This window comes from Streptopelia decaocto (genome assembly GCF_964273445.1).
Source record: "Streptopelia decaocto genome assembly, chromosome: 7".
NCBI classification, from domain to species: domain Eukaryota; kingdom Metazoa; phylum Chordata; class Aves; order Columbiformes; family Columbidae; genus Streptopelia; species Streptopelia decaocto.
Window position 1 is genome coordinate 24,473,399 of NC_138661.1, and position 13,787 is coordinate 24,487,185.

The window sequence follows — 13,787 nt, forward strand, 5'->3', positions numbered from 1 at the left end:
GATTGTCAGGAAAATGTGACCACCTTTTCCCTTCACTGTGTTCACGAACACTAGCCAGTCAAGCTACTGCTCTTCAGGTTTACCTGCTCTCTGTGCGTTCTAGATTACAGGCCGCTAGTGCTGAGCTTCCTGTGCTCTTAAGCACCACTGCTCATAATAACTTCAAAATAAGACAATCCAATGACTACTTTAAAAACAGGAACACCCTCCACAAAACCCTTGCAGCTTGTCCCATAAACCAAACTGACCTCTGGAGTCCATCAGCAAGGTAAAAAGGCCTTCCCTGTTCTAAATAGTACTAAAATGTACCACCAAAAAAAAAAAAAAAAAGGTTTTGAGAGGGATTTACATGGACAGATAAGACAGTCTGCTTGGGCTGCAAAATATAAATCCAATTTGGGTCTCTCCCCAAGAATAAGTAGGTATTAAGGGATCAGACATGGGCAATGTGTCTGTAACATAACTGTATTTGTCAATCGTGATTTAGTGAGTCATTCAATTTGTGCTTTCTGTATGTTATGACCATTTAACATTTTAATACACAGTTAAATACAAATCACTGTTTTATATCCTCACAATCAAATCTGTCCATCAGCTATTTGATTTATAACAGAGTACAGAACACTGCAAAACCACTAAAAACATGTAAATTTTGCTATCTATTTAAAAGTGCTAACCGCACTAACTGCAACATTCAAAATGAATTTCACAAGCTTAAACCGTCCTGTCTGGAAAGTTCCATCCGGTGAGGAAAGCGAAAGGAGTTTTATGCATACAAGTATATCCTATTTTTAAAGGACTTAAGCAGCCATGAGGTCACCTGTTCCTTGACATACGCTATACAGGTGTATATTCTAAAAACATACCCCAAAATAAGCTCTAGACAGAGTAATTCAAGAAAAGTAACTGAAGCGTGATCAAGAATTCAAGAAAAGAGGGGAAAAAACCCACTATGCATATATTCTGCAACATAGACATAACAGAGGACCAAGTGGAAGTGCTATGAAGAGCAGAGAATCTCTTTTGTGTATGTTGCAAAGTACAATCATCTGTAGGTGGAGACGCCTCCAGCAGATATAGCAGACAATACTTCTTCAAGGGAGGGAAACCATGAGACAGAAGTGGTCTGATTGATACCCAGAATGCCCTGAACTCAGGTGATATTTTAAATGGCTTTTTGTTCAATGGCACTTTAACTTCAATGGCAAGCATCCCTTAGAAACACTGTCATTTTTTAATTTATACACCAAGAAACTGAAGTTTTGTATATCATCAGCCATACTTCAAGGATATTCACAGATCCAGGTTCCTTTCAGGACACCAGCTTGCACACTTATGTCCAAGTAGTTCTCCCCAAATCCTTATCCAGTAGGACATTTAGGAAAGAACATGCAATACACAAGCAAGACCAAATACATTCAGAATAAGGGAGAAGGAAAAAGTCTAGTGGGCCATGCTACCAGTGAGCCAATGGCAACTGCCGAATGGACAAGCACTGTATTTGCTTCGCTGGAAGCAACATGATTCGCGTCCATTAGCACATGGCCTGAAAGCATTCTGCTAATACAGAATTCACGTTCTGTGTTTCAACTTGTTTGCATTCCCCCCCTCATTCCCCAGCCAAGAAATCCTTCTGGCCTGGAAGAAAGCAGGGGGAGCGTTTTGCCTCCCTGAGCGGCAGGAGGACTTTCACCCCAAAAACGCCAAATGCACAAACAAGCAACATGTCCAGGACATGAATAAAGATCTGAAAACCCAAAAGAATCTGTACGTGACCCAGCACATATAAGCTGGCATCAGGGAAGGAGATGAATGCATAATAAATACAGCAATAACAAGAACATTTTTAAAAAAACACTGCGGTCCCAACACTGATTACCTTTTTTAAAACACAGATTCACAAACATGATTTAAGTATGCGGGGCACGCAGATCAGTCTGGATGATGGCACGTATCATGCACCAATACTGAAGATATTGCTACTGCCAAACAAGATGTTTGGAGAAGACACACACCAGAGTCAAACACTTCCAAAATCCAGCAAGCTTTTACAGTTGCAATGTGTTCTTTCAGCCGTATCCAGGGCTCTTCTCTGGTGGCATTTTAAAAAAGTTACTGGAGGCAACAATAGTGGCTTTCTCAGCTGCTGGTGGCTTTCCTGTCCACTCAGAGTTCTGGGAACTCAGGGATGGTGCTGCTGGTAGCTCTGACTCTGCTGCATCCATGTGGACAGATGAAGTTGCTGGAATATAAAATTGCAGGAAAGGGGGAACAGAGGAAGAGAAAAGGACAATAAAAAGGTTAGAACAAGGGACTTCATGGCAAATGCCTCAATACATAATTTCTTATATGAAGGTGTTATTTACTAAGTTCCTAAAAGTTTCCCCATGAAATTCCTTTGAAGTATAGGTTCTTGACAGCACTAACAACTTTGCCTAATAAGTCTCACATATGGAACTCCCAAGTTCCCAGCCCAGTAACTAGATCCCTTACTCAAAGTTCCTGTTGAAAATCAAGAGCTTTAGCTGTCCCATACTTAAACTGAATCAATTCATAACCACTGAACTGAAGATAACATGATCTCTCCACAAAGACTCAACTAACCCTGTATCTAAGAATTTTGAAGTCCCCAAAGGCTCAGCAAATTTCAGGTTGCAAATGTCAGGTAAAGAGGAAAACATCCCATTTGTCCTTACTCAGTAAGAACCTCCACATATATCCAATATAGTAAATCAGCATAAGAAGCTACTTGCTAAGCTAGGTTGGAATACATTCTCATTTTCTCAATACAACTATGGCTTCAAAATGGGACAGGCTATAATTAGCAAGAGAGATGTGCAGATCCATAGCTCAACCCAAAAGTCACCCAAAATTCCAGAAGGATTGTCAGAAGCCTGGAGATAAGGGAGTTTACTTCCTTTCTCAGTATCGCTAATCGCTTGACCCTCACAAGCAGAAGAGGGCTGGATAAAAAAGAGTAATTGCCACACAAGTCTTTGGGGCAACCAGAATTTTTTTAACAAGTAACTGCTTCAGTACAAAAAAACATCTCCCGTTGTATTCTCACAACAGGCAATAGTTGTTTGTGTGTTTTTATTACAAGTTGCTTCTGCTGCTCTGTAGTGGATGAGGATAAAGAAGCCATAACAAGCCTCAACTAGAGGACTGATTGCTTTGAAGTTTAAATAAAAAGCTGGTTCAGTGCTTGAAGTTCTGCACTCAGTAGATCTGGGAACCCCAAAAATCCTGCTTCTGTACATCCAAAACAGTGAGTCATTCCCATACCACCACAACAACACAGCTGATAACATTACATTGTATATTTTACATCTAGCCCATCCACTTCTTCTATCTAAAGGTCATATGAAAGAGGCAAAAAATCTACATCGAAGTCCTTAAACTAGGAATCACCACCAATACTACACTATGGGCCCTTTGCTAGCAGCCTCCCCGCTCAGGCTCTCCATCTTTGCTCATAAAAAGAAAAAAAGCAAGGACTGAAACAGGCTGCTTGCTCCTGGGTACCATCATACCATGACAAAGCAAGAAAGGAGGGAAAACTCACCAAATTGCTACTACTCATCAGACTGTTCTCTCACTAGCAGTTTCAGAGACTGCTAACTGGCACCTTTTAGGAATTATTATTTTCACAAGCCAACTGTGAATACATGCCAAGGTAGCCAGAAGTCTATTTATGCAGATTTTTACCCCAGACTCACCATAATACCTGAATAGGATGCCAGTTACCATGTGCACTGCTACATATATAGCGGACGGGACCACATAAACATTAAAAACATAAATGTAAAGCTGGACAATTTTTCACCATTCATTTCACAAACATCTATATTTGTGGCCAAATAGAAGACAGGGACCACAGTCTTCATTCGATCCCTTTCAAACCAGAGAATAACTACCAGAAGAATAACATTTTATACCATATTTCTCAGACAGGTTCTACTGTGCCACCAAGGACATTATTCCGCATCTATTGCACTGCAATGGAAAGTAACTAAACACAAGGACACCCCTGTGCCTTTTGAAGCCCTTAAGTGTTAGATCACTGAAAGTTCCAAGGACCTTTATCACTACAGACTTTCTTCCTCCCTGGGCACTGGCTGTTGGTCACTGAGTTGGATGAACTTCTGGTCTAATCCAACCAGTCTTACTTCTCCCCAATTTTACTGCCAAACTACACCAGCCAGACTTTTGTTCTTACCTGGTAAAAGCCTCCTGCTTTAGGGCTCACACACTGCTCAACTGTGTAGTGTGAAAAGCACTAACTTTCATTTTCAAGCTCTCTCAACATTTGGGTAAGTTTGCCCAACTTAATTCTGACAACAGTCACTTCCTGAAGTGCAAATGAATTCTGAATTTTCCAACCACTTTTTATTGTTCTCAACAGCCAAGCCTTTTTCCAAAATGCTATTCTTCAAACAGATAGTTCAGTTATGGTATTTAGGCCAGTTAGCTTCAAAGGGCAGGACTAATACCAGAAGTTTAATGCCATGACAATACAGTAGAGACCTATGCACTTTCACTCCAGTAATGCCTGGTTTTGGATGTTCATACAAGAATCTCTGACAAAAGATGTTTTACCAGAATCCACAAACATTCACAAGAGTACGTGAGAAGACATGGAATAAACTTAGTTTGCATGGCTCCCTACTAAGCAGTATCTCTAGCTCCCTTCTCTCATTCCTACAGCTAGAAGGAAGGCAGCATCCACATCTCATAAGCCGTTTATTAGCATTTCCTGATTTCAGGCAAATTCAAGCCAAAACTTTCTGTGGATGGTATGGGGGGTGAGGCGACAGAGGAAGATTTGTAGCTGCATGTTTAAGAAAGAAGCTAAATTCATCACAATGACAGGGGATAGTGTTGGCAGAGATTTGAGCTATTTATTCTTTTAGGAAAATCCTATAAAGAATGACATGAGGAAGCCTCTATCTGCAGTCTTGTTCATCACACTGGTGAGGAGTCCGATAACAGATGTATGCAGTAGCGTGATTTAGTGCCGGGAGCTGGCCCCTGATGTGTATTAATACAGCAGCAAAGCGGAACGAGCCCCTCTTCATCACTCATCTCTATAAAAGAGGTGGAATCCGAGATGGCCCGATGTTCGGCAGAGCAAGCCCATTTGTTCTGCTGACTGATGGAGCCAGCTCAGGCTGTGTCCTTCACCTCCATGGGGCACTCGGGTTGCAAAAAAGGAGATCACTGAAGCAGGACCTGGTCAACAAGTGAGACGAAAGCAGTTGGACTCAACTAAGGAGCTATTTAAAGGTGAAGAAATCCAGCACTCTGAGTGCCTACAGGTGACAGGCTGTTCTGGTTTACCTGTGTTGGATCTTTTGCAGTAAAATACCACAAACATAAAATGCCTCTGTAGTGAGAAGATGAGGCTGCCATGATTCCTCAGGTACAGGGGAACCCCAGTGTAAGACATTTACGTAGGAGTGAGTAGATGCATGTCAAGGGAGAAAAATCTGTATCTATCTCATCAATGTCTAACAAGCACAAGAGTCTTCAGTTAATTCTACATTATTGCAGAGTAATCTTATGTATTTCTATAGGCATTAATAATTCCACAGCACATCACCTTGGAGAGAGGTTTCAGAAGTTTCTAAGTTACATGCCCATGTTGTGCCCCAGCTGCAACTTGGAGACTGCTGTAGAAAGTCAGCTTCAGTTACCCAATCACAAAATGTTCTTTCCGCAGCTCAGTATTGTAGCAAACCCCAGCCACAGCTGTTAACTTTGTTGGGGATATTTCTAAACAGTGGCTAAGGAAAAGATCTTTACCATTTCTGGCCATTAAAGACCTTGCAGCACTTCTCTTGATGACCAGAACAAGTATCCTGTCTGGATTCTAGTAACTATAATCTCCTTCCTTTTTTTGTAATACATATCTAATTTCCTTGCCCCCATCCCTAGGGAAAAAAAAAAAAAAACAAAAACAAAAACACAGACACACACACACAAAACCCCACACAACACAAAAACAAAAAACAAAACAATCGAATAAAAAAAAAAATCAAAACAAAACAACAAAACCACACCTTTCAAACATCTGTGCTATTTTCCAATACTGAGTTACATTTCAGATGAAGACAGATGAAGATTTAACTCTTCAAGAAGTGTTCACTATACAATTTTCCCAGGCAAGTAAGTACAAATTACATAGTATTTTGAAAGCTGTAGGCATAAAACCAGAAACTCTCCCCATAGAAAGCAACCAGCAACGCTGTACAGAACACCCTCTGAACAATAAATAAATGGACAGGTAGGTAACAGGGGGCAGCGAGACACCAGCATTCATACCAAGAAAACCTAGCATCCCAGAACTAAAATTCTGTGGCTACAGACAGATAATTTCACTAACTCTTTCACTACAGAAGCCTGAATCATTGTATTATTAATTTAATAATATTTTCTCTTACTTTTTTTAATACAGGACCTTTCAGACAGTCTGTAATCCAGACCTGTGGCCTGGCGAGCTAGTACAACTTTCTTCCCTACTCCATTATTCTACTGTCTATCCACCAGCCAAAGGAAGAAATCTGAACTTCATTCCTCCTATTCATCATCAGTTTTCATCACCACTGTTTTCACATTACCATTTTTCACATCAGATTACCCACCACCCTGTTACTGCATTACAACGTTTTTTTAATAAGCTAGTTGGAAGAACATGGGTTGCTTGCTAGTAGGCAAAATATTTCAAGAGGGGATATGGTGAGAGGCCAGAAAAAAGCCTTCTAAACCCCTCTGTGCTCTGCAGATGAAATTTTTTTTCAGATTCTGATGGGTAATCAATCACTTTCTAGAAATATGTCACATGAAAATAAACCAGCACTTTAATCAGTACATCCCAGTGTCTTGAGGATGGAGACAGGCTCTTCTCGGTGACAGCCAATGATAGGACAAGGGGCAATGGGTTCAAACTGGAACACAAAAGGTTCCACTTAAATTTGAGAAGAAACTTCTTCTCAGTGAGGGTGACAGAGCACTGGAACAGGCTGCCCAGGGAGGTTGTGGAGTCTCCTGCTGTGGAGACATTCAAAACCTGCTTGGACACATTCCTGTGTAACCTCATCTAGCTGTTCCTGCTCTGGCTGGGGATTGGACTGGATGAACTTTCGAGGTCCCTTCCAATCACTAACATTCTGTGATCCCCAGTGTGAGAAAAGATTACTATTTTCATCCACAAGAGTAAGACAAGTCACAGGTCTCAGCCAGGGATGACACAAAAATTGCCAGATTTCCACTCTTGTGAAAGTGTCTAGAAACATCCTGAAAAAGGGCACCAGAGCCACCAGCTAATGTCAGCCAACACTGAAGGAACACTTTGTGTATACTGATAATCTCTTTATTACTATGTACTAATTTAGGAACTATGGAAAGAACACCTTAAGAAGAAGCAGATTATTACTCCTGGTACAGTGAAACACTGTAAATTATATTAACTTACCACAGCTGCATCATCAAAGATTGTTTAGTAGGCAGCTTTTGATGCTATGCAAAAGCACATGATATTATTTCTCTCACACATGTTTCATTAGTTTCTAATGTAGATAATGCTGGTTTTGACTACTGTGACTCTGGCACATTAATCAAGTGGGACACAACTAGAAATACAAGCACACAGATAAATTCAGGTTACCTGATGTTGGGCTGGACATGGAGGCTGCAGCTGGCTTTCGTTTCCTCTTGATGTCCCTTGAACATGGTGGTCCCAGGTGTACATTTGCTTGCCTATAGAGAAATTAAATCAAATTAAACTCTGTTCCAAGTATTACCTTCCCGTAAGACTATGGCAAATCGCCCTCCAACTCCCACCTTCCCATCCACTTCTTAACTAGTAGGCGACACAAATAAAAACCTTCTCAGGGAAGTCCGGTTCACATTCTTTGTTAATATACTGTTATATTCCCAGGTTTTTTTAAGAGCTCGTGCACATAAACTGCTCAGAAGAAGAATTATTTCTTAGCCTTTAAAGCAGTGTAATTTTATACATTTGCACAGTCCTAAGATTACATTTGGCCCTTTGAAGGTAACCGTGAGGCTGATGCAGCCCCCAGTGAAAACGAGTTTCACACCCCTGCTTTAAAAGAACTAGTTTTGTATTAAGTTTAAAGTAACTCGTTGTATAAGATGTGATCAAGCAGTGATACAACACATGTCCTACCATTACTTCTGTACAAGCATAACAAATGTCTACAAGATTGCTCTTTAAAGATATAGGGTGATATCTGCTGCCTTATTCAGAAATAATATTGCAACCTATTTAGTACTGTAGAGTCATCGTAGAATGTACCTACATTTCAAACATCCACGCATATTGTTTCCACTACAGTAGTAAGTTCACAAAGTTAGGAATGCCAAACTGTCTCATGCATTTTCAAAATAATAATTCCCTTATCAAAGTGCTGTGAAAACAGCTGAATCTGGTTTATAGTTATACAGCCTTGCTGCACCTGTAAACTGGCTGAAAGGCAAAATCTGTCCCAGTCATATCAATGATCAAGTCAGATGCCTACTGATGACCACTCCAGTTTAACCACTTGCCAATTAAGAAGCAACTTGCATTATTGGGACTGGTTTGAACTGAGCAGTCCTCCAAGTTCTAGACATAGGAAGAAATTTCATTCAGCAAAGCCAGTCTTGGCAGCAGACCAGAAAACTTTCTCAAATACAGTCCATAATGAATACAAATACATAATTTAGCAATGATGTTGCGTTCAAATCCCTGCTTTGTCTGAGGTAACAGAGTTTCTTTGGCAAGTTCCTTGGTCACTCTCTGCATCAGATCCAAAGTGCAAAATTCGGAATGACAGTGCAGATAAAATCCACTAAAGTTTGTGAGGTGCTTATATGGTGTAAAGATTGGAACCATATAAATTTTGATGAATAAGTGATTAAAAGCTTCTGTGTCTTTAAAGCTTATTATTTTGATTTTTTAAAAAATCCTGAAAGTTAACCAACACATTTATCAAGTACTGAAATATTTTACAGGTAACAAAAGGAAAAGTTCATGGCTTCATATTTCCAGGCCAAAATCTACTTTAAAAAAGGCAGCATATTTATAATAGATACCATTTTAGACACTGAATTTATGCAAAACCAAAATGTGCTGTTGTAGTTATACAGAACAGTGTATGGAGCACAAAAAAATTCCTATGCCAGCCAAAACTATAAATTGTTTGAATGCTGCTGGGTCTACCTACTTACCTGCAAGAAATGCAGAACCATGAAACAAGAAATATCTACTGTTCCATCTTCTCAACTAAAATTCAAAAGTTCTTCAATCAATTTACAAGATCTGCCATTTAAATCTGACATTAAGGAATAGTTTCAGAAATTAAGTTATGCTAAGTTTCATTGACAGCAAACTTTTCAAATCTGGGAATGCATATTAATATAACCAGACACAGAAGTCTCCTGAAAACACAAAGTGAAGGCTTTCAAAAGCACCAGCACACCTAGAGACTGCATATGCAGATCTTGTGTTCCTACACATAAGTGACTAACCTCTAAGCGACTTCGCATATGCTAAAAACTGCTTTTGTACATGACTATGGTAGTGGTTACATACTATTTTAGCATAGATTTACCACATATTCTGAAACATCTAGGCACACGTAGCGCAAGGAAAAGACAGTCTCAATCAAGTGGAACTTCAGGTTTTTTTATTTTGCATCAGTGACATAGTATGAGATTATTAACTAAATGACTAATTACATATAATAATCCAATTCATTTTATCACATAATAATAACGTTCCCTTTTTAATTTTACGATCTTACACCAACATCAGTCAGCAGATCCTTGGTGGAGAATCACTAGGAAAGAAGTACACACAACCATTTCCAAGAGATTTTATGCTATTTTTCCCAGTTCACAAATGTTAGATTTCAAAGAAGAGCTCCTGGCTCTCAGCTCCATGCTCGAACTGCATGTAACCTAACCTCATGATTACCCAGGGGGTTAAAAAAAAGGGGGGGAAAGAAAAAAGAAAACGGAATATGAGAATCTCAAAATCCCTTCTTGTAGTGAAAGTAAAGGCAAATCATACTCCAGCTGGAGACTAATAACAAGGATGCTGCATTTAGCAGCCCTGCCTCTAACACACAAAGGCTCAGAGGTCATAAATTGTCTCTCTAACATGTATTTCATTCAGGTTTATCCCTTATTGATCACCCATGCTTCAGTTAGTAAATCAGGAACCTATTGATTACTCACTGGCTCTGACTGACCTGGTGGTAAAAGCGTCAGTTTCAAGTGGCTGGTGCACTTTACAGGCACCATAAATCTGCATACAGAGAATCTCCAGGCGGTAAGTACCTTGAGAGAGGAGCAGAAGAATGCACGCAGGGATGATAATCCTCATTGAGAAATGGACCAAAAGGGCGTCTGAGGTATAATTTATGGAGTATGCATATTTTGGTAGATATTACACTTTTCAATCTAAATTTCTAAAAGTTAGCTCACATACAGTTACTATATTGGTAAAAGAATAGAATTGCTGGATCCCAGCTTAACAGCAGACTCCTAGAAACACCACAACCAGGAAAAGTCAGATCATGGGTATGCTCAGCATAAAACATTGCAGTGGACAGGCTGAACTAGAAACTGTGAAAAACTCCCTGACAGGTTGCAACCATGAATTGTTTTTTTCTGCCAAAGGTGAATTTTAGCAACCCTTCTGAACAGTTTAAAAATAACTCTGAAGTAGAAAAGAACAGGGTTGAGATGAAAGGCTGACAGAAAATGCACATTCGTGCGTTGTCACAAGCCCCTCTGTGAAGAAGTCTGAGGCACAGAGCTTTGTGGGATGAAAGATCTGGGCCTAAACTGAGAAACTAGAACAGTACTTACTCTGTCCTTACTGGCTTTCAACCTCTTCCACTAGGTTTCTATACTTGCTTCAACATTGCACAAACAGTAATAAGAAAATAATTACCTGGTCATATTTGGACTATGGCTGGCTAATCATTAAAAAAAGGTCACAGTGCTCAGTCACAGTTGGATCTGCCAGGTGACCAGAGACTGCTGTGAAAATCTAGTTTACAGTCTAGAGAGGACTGAAATTCTAACCTGGGAAAAGAAAAAGCAGAACACACCTGGAGAGAAAACACAGGATCCAAAGTGCAGATACACTGATGGCTGCAATATATCCAACTCACACTGCAGCCTCTCACTGCCAGGAGTTAAGTGAATGAAAAATAACATACTTTTAGAAAAAAATGGTTTTATATGAAAAAAGTCTGCAGTGTCTTTCTGACAGAGTTTTTTTTGTTTGTTTGTTTGTTTGTTTTTTAAATCACAAGGTAAAGGAATTATCCAGGAAATACAGCTTTGTGTTGTCTTCTTAACAGTACTTAAGATACATGCATCTGCATGCAGGTCACAGTGGAGAAAAAGCGGGCTTTGCTATGCAGAAAGCTGAGATGCATTGCTGTCTCTAATTTGTCAGAAGTAACACTTCCTTTCTTTTCTTTTCCACGTATGTATTCTATGACTTTATATATTTTTAAATGAACTATAATTGCATACACTGGACTCCTATCTCACTCCTACATTTCAAGGTGACCATGTGCTGGACTATAGGGTCACAGGAGCTTGCCACTATTTTACATATATCACAGGGTTTCAACAGAAAACTTGGACTGGCAGTACAATCTGTGGGAGGCAATAGAGAGCACAAGCAGACACCAGCCCACAAAGAACCTTACTGAACAGCACCAGGCCCCTGAAGCCTTCACTACCTGTGAAGAAAAGTCTAGATTGTAAAGTGGTGTCCACTCTCTCAAAATTTGGGGTACAAAACCACCTCAGTCTCACAATGGAGGTCTCTGAGAAGACCCCACAGAGCTACCTGACAGCCTGTGGCCTTCTCAGAGGCAGAAGCCACATCACACACTTGGACGTATGTGCCTCTCGCTGTAATCTCACACCATCCAGCTTCTCTGCTGACAATCTTTTTCTAACCCTATCCTTGGAGGAAGCAAAGCACTGGGATTATGTAGTGAGAGGCAGCCATTAATCTACTGTCATACAAACAAGGGATGCTATTATCCTCATGTTAAAGTAAACGTTCAACAGAGACAGCCTTCTAACAAGGATACTGCTACCAACACTCCACACAACTCAGCTGTTGCTGCTATGATGCTATATTCCTAGAAAACACAGGCCAAATAAAAGGCTCTCTCTTTAAGCCCTGAGGTGTCACCTGAGGCTGTTGATGGTGGCTTGACAAAATTAATAGTAAAAGCAGAGTTCCTTCTTCTCTTTGACTATAAAGCCAACTGGGCACCAAAGTCTGATCTGCACATTATAGGTGTAAATCAATACAAATTGCTCTTCCAATCTGCATGCAAAGCTTCCATGCATGCACATGTTTCTTGCTATTTCACTGCACTGCAGATAGTTCCTGTGCATAGCAGTACCCTCTGCCCTGCAGAGCCTCATGGGATAGCTTCTAGAGAACATTTGCAGATTCCAAAATCACTAACACATCAGCTCACTTCCTAAATTATCTGAATTTCATAGGTCTTCATGTAGTAACAGCCTGCTCCCCAAGTAAACAGTCTAATGACATAGCAATTCCATTCCTAAAAGTCTGTGTGTGGCAAATGCAAATGAACACATTTGCTTTTAGTTTTCCAGGTAAGCATTCTGGCAGAGACAATGTGATCCCATATACCGCATTCTCTATTTTCATACTGAATCACACAATGTCTGTGCCAGAAAGAGTCCTAATATTTGCCAGATCTGCTGAGTACAGAAATTTGATAATGGCAACATGCTTTATAGGAGAAGAAAGCAATAGCAAGTAAACAAAATTCTAAAGCCAACAGGAATTTACTTTTCTCTCCAGAGAAATAGAATTCACCAAAATGGGAGCATTAGGCCTCAGACAACTGCATGTGACACTAGGTTGATAGCTGCTGTTCATTGCATGCCTGTCAGAAGAATTCAGCTATGTCCCCAACTGCAATATTAGCCAGGCTTTAGCAAAGGAAGACATGAAAGTGCTCCAGCTAAATGGAAATATAGTTTTAAAAAAACTAGGAAGAAAGATGTCTAAAGCAGTTGACAGCAAACATTTTTACATAAAGGCAATTCCAATGAAGATGCATAGATAGGTTGTGTGGAGTGAGCAGGATACTGTCCTGGTCAAGCAAGACAGCACGAAATTGTGACCACCCGTTCACTCCTCCAGCTGCCTCAGGAAAGGCTTGACATTGCAGGCAATCCCTACACCTCCATACGCTTAGGCAAGACGCAGAGATGTCAGGTTCTCTGCAAAGATACAGAAGAGAAAGAACAAGATACACTTTGATGAACATATTTCCAGAGCTGGAACTAGAATTAGAGACATCCAAGCTTTTTCACTCTAACAGCACCATCAAAACCAGGGTATGGAGCAACTGGCAGTTTACTAGAAGATGATCATTCATCCCTTTAGATCTTTATTCCATGTTCCAGGCAAGGTGAAAGACTTGCTTCTAAACCAAATTAAACTCTAGGTTTACAGTTTATATTAACCAAAACTTCAATTCATCTGTACTGGTCAGAAATCTCTCTAACATCATTCTTTGAATCTCCACCTTCAACATCTACTTTCCATCTGAGGTCCACTTTCTCTATGACCTACAGTGGGACCATTTAATCGAGCTTTTCACCCATAATCCTATTTTCAAGGCTAGGCAAACAATAAATGGCATTATGGACAACCCTCCTCTCTTATTCTACTTGCTATTCAAACTCAAATTGAAGGG

The 13,787-nt window shown here is 40.1% G+C and overlaps 1 protein-coding gene across 3 annotated transcripts in view; it reads right to left on the reverse strand.

The window, feature by feature from the left end:
- Nucleotides 1-506: 506 nt before the first annotated feature.
- The window catches only part of GPATCH2L (G-patch domain containing 2 like), a 38,118-nt gene continuing 24,837 nt past the window's right edge, over nt 507-13,787 (reverse strand). For all 3 annotated transcript variants that reach the window (XM_082057860.1, XM_082057861.1, XM_082057862.1), the window contains exons 9-10: nt 7,667-7,758; nt 507-2,242 (exon numbers count right to left, since the gene is read on the reverse strand). In XM_082057860.1, the coding sequence (XP_081913986.1) occupies nt 2,070-2,242; nt 7,667-7,758 (265 nt within the window). In that variant the 3' untranslated portion in view covers nt 507-2,069. The remainder of the gene's footprint in view (nt 2,243-7,666; nt 7,759-13,787) is intronic.